Here is a 5680-nt window from a genome sequence, read left to right on the forward strand (position 1 = left end):
CTATTCAATCCCATCAAATCTAGCTTTAAGAATTTGATGAATCTACCTAGCTTGCATTGTGGTAATCATCTAAGACAATTTGAAGAGAAAAATCCTCAAATTTCAATTAATCAATCTATTGGATCAAATTATCTTTACAATTCAAGCTCATTTCTCTAATTCACCATAGATCTTGCCTTTAGATCCTCCCTCCTCTGAGAAAAATGAGATTTAGTCACTCATGCAAGACATGTTTGGCTAGTGAGAAAATGAGAGAAAATGAAAGAAAGTAGAGAATTCTAGAGAGAGAAAATCTGGAAAATTTTACAATTTGAAATGTCTAAAGTTTTTTAATGAGTAAATCAAGTTTCTATTTATAGGTCAAGGTCAAGTGCACACTTGGACACTTGGCATCATTTATGAGGTCTTCCGAAGGCTTCTTCACCAAGAAATCTGGAAAAATGCAATTTTGCACAAGATCCAGCAATTTCACACGATTGTGCGAAGTGGAAAATGCATCAGCACCAATTTCGCCTTCCTGGAGCATTTCACATGACTGTGCGAAATTTTCACATGGTCATGCAAAATTAGCTTTTAGATTTCCCTTTGAGTTGCAACTAAAATTGCCTTCTGGTCCATTTCGCATGACTGTGCAAAATTTTTGCATAACTATGCAAAATTTTTGCATGATCATGTGAAATGGAAATACATAATTTTTCAACTCCTTTTTGCCATTTCTTTCATTTGTTTCTTTTGAATCCACTTCAATCACCTCCAAATCAACTCTAAATCCTGATCCAAACCAATTGCATTACTTCTTTCATTTTGCATTTGAATCTTCAATTGGATTCATCTCTTTTGTCACCAATTTATCAAAATCATACCTTGAAATGACTCCAAAATTTCATAAAACTTATTAGTAACTCTTGCAAGGGAAACAACATGTTAATTGAGTGTTTTAGACATAATTACAACTCAAAAGATGTGAAACTCGTGAAAATTATTATCTAAAATATGCTCTTGTTGAGTAATAATCATTCCCTCCAACCAACACATTGCTAGTCCCTTAGCAGTGGTATGACAAAATGAAATAAAAACAATACCAAACAAAAGAATCATAAGTCACATAAGCAAATCATTTGAAAAAAAATATATATGTTTGAAATTTCATAGCATAAATGGTTGATAAACAAACACACCCTACTATCCATAGGTATTAACAAAATCCCAACTTATTTACTATCTCTAATAGAAAGAATATCATGCAAATCAAGGTATAAAAAACATATCCATCTTCATTTCCCAAACAATCTTTCCAAACAAGTCCTGAGTGTAATTAAGCTAGCCCCGAATATAGTACTCAAAATTAATTCTTCCCCCAACCTAACTCAATTTATCTCAAACAACAAAAATCATTCTCTCATAGGTCAAGAACGTACCTATCTTTATTTTATTATTATTTTTTTTTCAAATGACTTATTGTAGGAGTGCAATGCTAAAGGTATCTCCAAGTATATGGTCCATGTAGCAAGGATTCATCAATACTCTCAACCATAAGGCATAGGGCACCAAGTTTATAGGACTATTTAACCAGACAGCAACTCCTCAGACTTCACCCCAGACTCCTCAAATTAGGATCCAATACCTTAACACCTACAATTGAGCTCATACTCCACCTATCCACCCATATAACGAGCATTGAGGTCGGTGGCTCCCAACCAAAATGGCTTAGGGCACCGGGCTTTAAAGACCTTTGAGCCATATACCCCTTGAACCTTGCTCAAGTTTCAAGGCAAGCATAACTCAACCTTTTTATTCATCAACTTTTTTTTTGGTTTTTTTTTCAATTGGGCACATTGGCCTCTTTTTAAGGTGTCTCAACTCAATTCAAGAGTAATCAATGTTACAATACAATTAAGTCCAAATCTTAAGGTTAGACTAGTTTTTCATTTTATATCTGGGGTCTAAAGTGTAGAGTATGTGTCAAGACTCAAATAGAAATGACCCTTTGGAAAATGAAGACTTCAAAGTCAAATCAACTTTAACTCACATAACAAATCTTCTAAGATCAAGCAAATAAGCTAGTATTCTAAATCAATTTTTTCAAGTTAGGTTTGCTCATTCATCAATCACAAATGCTATAGTAATCTCAAAAAATTTCACCAAATAAGTCACAAATGTGATTTATGAAAAAAAAAAATTCTAGAAAAACTAACAAAACTAACAACATATTTCCTTCTCTTCCTCTCTAACCCTTTTCCCAACCTAACTTGTACATTGTCCTCAACGTGTAATGAAAATATACAAAGAAAGGAAGGGAAGATACCTCGATCTCATGAATTTCAGCTTCAATAGCTAAAAAAAAAATAAGATCACACATGAGAATTGTCGAATATGAATGACATAAGAGAAGAAAATATGAAAACAAATATATCTATTAAAAACCAAAAAACCTATGTTAAAAACAATGCATGGAGTAAAATCTAGGTATAGATGATGACAATGTCCAAAGAAAACATGATTTCAATGATAAGTCAATGATTCTCATGGAGTTTTTGAAATTTTCACACAAGTGTGAAAACTAGACAAGAAGGTGAAGTGTGTTGCAACTACTCTCTTCTTTTAAAAGAATCTAGCACAATCATGTCAAAATTCGCATGTACATGCGAATTGGTCAAGAGAGCTTTATCTTATTATAGTCTTCAACAAAATTTTTGCATACTCATGTGAAAGTTCACATGCTTATGCTAATTGGTCCAAAGGCTTAAAACTGCTGCAGTCATCCACATCAGTTTCGCACAGTCATGAGAAATCTCGCATGATCATGCGAAATGAGACAGACACTCATTTTTTTGTATTTTCAAAACTATGAAAACTCCCCTGTTTTTGGCATGAATTCTCCTGTTTTTGCATGAACGTGCAAAATGGTGATGGGCCATTAAAACTCATTTTTCCTTGCTTCATGCATTCCATCCATCCGGAAAGTCCTTCAAAACACAAATCAAAGAATTGAGATGGATTTATTTAATGGAAACTAAAAGAAAAATAAATAAATACAAATCAAAATTCAAAGGAAAGTAAGAAATGAGAAACCATTGGGCTAGCTAGCCATTGACATGACTAAGCCCATTAACCTTTGCATCAATACTCAATTTGGATATGGCTTGCAAACAATAAATGGACCAACTCCTTGGTACTTAAACTTTTCCGGAAAAATATGTGTCTTGAAATAGCCTTCTTTGAACTTGTTCTTTTGAATAAGTTGGTCATGCCATTCCTTGAGTTTTTTTTTCATGGTCTTTGGATTATTATGCACACCATGCTTCATTGTTTTCACTTTCTTGAAGCCGAAAGACCATTTCATTAACTTCAAACGTTGAATTTCTTCATTGATCCTTCAAACTTCAATCTATTCATTGGAAATTGCTTCACCAAGTTTTGAAAAATTATTTTCAACATTTTCTTTCACTAGCTCTTTCATAGGCAATTCAATCAAATGAGCCTCCTTAAGTTCCTGCTCCTCTTTGGTACCATGTTTCTTACATGAATGAAAAATGTTTAGCTCAATTGTCATGTTACCAAAGGTAAGTTGCATCACCCCACTTCGACAATTAATCAATGCATTTGATGTGGCAAGGAAAGGTCGACCAAGTATAATAGGAACATGGTTGAGTCCACTAGTTCTTTGTTCTGTATCAAGCACCACAAAATCAACTAGATAATAGAAGTTATCGATTTGGATCAACACATCTTCAATAATTCCTTTTGGAAGCTTAACCGATCTATCCGCCAATGAAAGTGTGATGGAAGTAGACTTTAGTTCTCCAAGCCCCAATTTCTTATATACCAAGTAGGGAAGAAGATTCACACTTGCCCCCAAATCTAAAAGTGCTATTTTCACAAAAGTGTTGCCAATCTTCACTGAGATAATTGGACATCTCGGATCCTTGTACTTGATTGGACTCTCGCATTGGGTGATTGCATTAACTTGTTCAATTAAGAAAGCTTTCTTTTTCAAATGCATCCCTCTCTTTATGGTACACAAATCCTTAAGAAATTTGGCATAAGCTGGAACTTGTCTAATCATGTCAAGGAGTGGTATATTGACTTTGACTTGCTTGAGAACTTCAAAAATTTCTAGAGCATTATTTACCATTTTCTTGGATCGAAGAGCCATGGGAAAAGGTGGAGCTAAGAGCATATCCTTGTTCATTTTAGCTTCACTCTTCTCTTCCTTTTTTTCTCTTTCAAAACTTTCAGCTTTTGTTCTTTTACTCTTATCATCATCATTATTCTTCTCTTCTTTCTCTTTTGATTTTGGCATAGGTTGATCAACTTGCTTACCACCTCTTAAGGTAATGGTTGCTTTGACTTCATTCTCTTTAGTAGAACTTTCACTTGTCTCTCCAATTTCTTAGACTCCACTTGGATTTTGTTGGGGTTATGAAGAGAATTTTCATTTTTCTTATACCGTATGCATGCTTGTGAGTTTAGAAATAGCAAGCTGCATATTATCAATCTTTTGCGTGAGATTGGTGTTGAGGCCTCGCGTCCCTGTGATCCACGTAGCTGCTGAATGGACGCACGATCCCAACCAATACTGAGTTCTGGTTCAGTGATACCTGCAAAAGATGTCTGGACGGGATGCCCGGACACACCCTCCAATGGTTTTGTCAGCCATGTATCTAGAGAGATAAATCAGTTGGCCTTTTACTAGGTGTATCAAGCTTACCTTCCTCCTTGTGTGAAGGTTCATATATATAGTGACAGAAGCTCTGCCTCCTTCTTTAATGGTGAGAAGACTTCTTGGCTCGTCATGATGCCTCTAGGTGGTGGCAGGGCCATCATCACCCTACGGGCGGTTGTCAGAAATCTTTGGAGGTGACTTGGCTGTCACAGATCGTGGGAGGTGACTTGTCATCATTCCTATCCCATTGCTCTGCAGGCGGCGGAATGTGGGCTGTGGCAGGCTGTCAGAATGACGTAGTAAGACTTGCTTACTTTGGTCAACGATCCGGACAACCATATATCCAGATAAGATATGGCGGTCGTCCGGATGTGGTGTTTGCGAGTGTCGTGTGCTTCTCCTTGAGGGAGTCCGGATAGGAAAAGCACACCACGTGTCCTCTTGGGGGAATCCGGATGGAGCTGATTCGGATAGAAATGCGTGCCACGTGTCATCAAGGGGAAGGGTCCCTACACTTATGAGATTGAAACTTTTTCCATTCACATTGAAGGATAAGACTAAGTTGTGGTTCAACTCATTAAGACCCCAAATCATAAGGTCATGGTTGGAACTACAAACAACCTTCTTGAAGAAAATTTTTCCCACACATCGCACAAGTGGCTCGAAAAGGAAAATTACCAATTTTACGGCATTGGACAATGAAAAATTTTATGTTTGTTGGGAAAGATATATGGAAGTAGTCAATGCCTGTCCTCATCATGGTTTTGACACATGGATGTTGGTGAGTTACTTCTATGAGGGCATATCACCAACTATGAAGCAATTGCTAGAAACCATGTGTGGAGATGACTTTATGATCAAAAGTCCCAATTGTAGGGACCCTTCCTCCTGATGACACGTGGCACGCATTTCTATCCGAATCAGCTCCATCCGGACTCCCTCAAGGAGAAGCACACGACACTCGCAAACACCACATCCGGACGACCGCCATATCCTATCCGGATATATGGTTGT

At 36.7% G+C, this 5680-nt stretch overlaps 1 protein-coding gene across 1 annotated transcript; it reads right to left on the reverse strand.

The window, feature by feature from the left end:
* Positions 1 to 3388: 3388 nt before the first annotated feature.
* On the reverse strand, positions 3389 to 4192 carry LOC117905554. Its single transcript, XM_034818451.1, has one exon. It carries the CDS (start codon positions 4190 to 4192, stop codon positions 3389 to 3391), a length of 804 nt encoding a protein of 267 aa, XP_034674342.1.
* Positions 4193 to 5680: the final 1488 nt, after the last annotated feature.

The sequence above is a fragment of the Vitis riparia genome, chromosome 18 (genome assembly GCF_004353265.1).
Source record: "Vitis riparia cultivar Riparia Gloire de Montpellier isolate 1030 chromosome 18, EGFV_Vit.rip_1.0, whole genome shotgun sequence".
NCBI classification, from domain to species: domain Eukaryota; kingdom Viridiplantae; phylum Streptophyta; class Magnoliopsida; order Vitales; family Vitaceae; genus Vitis; species Vitis riparia.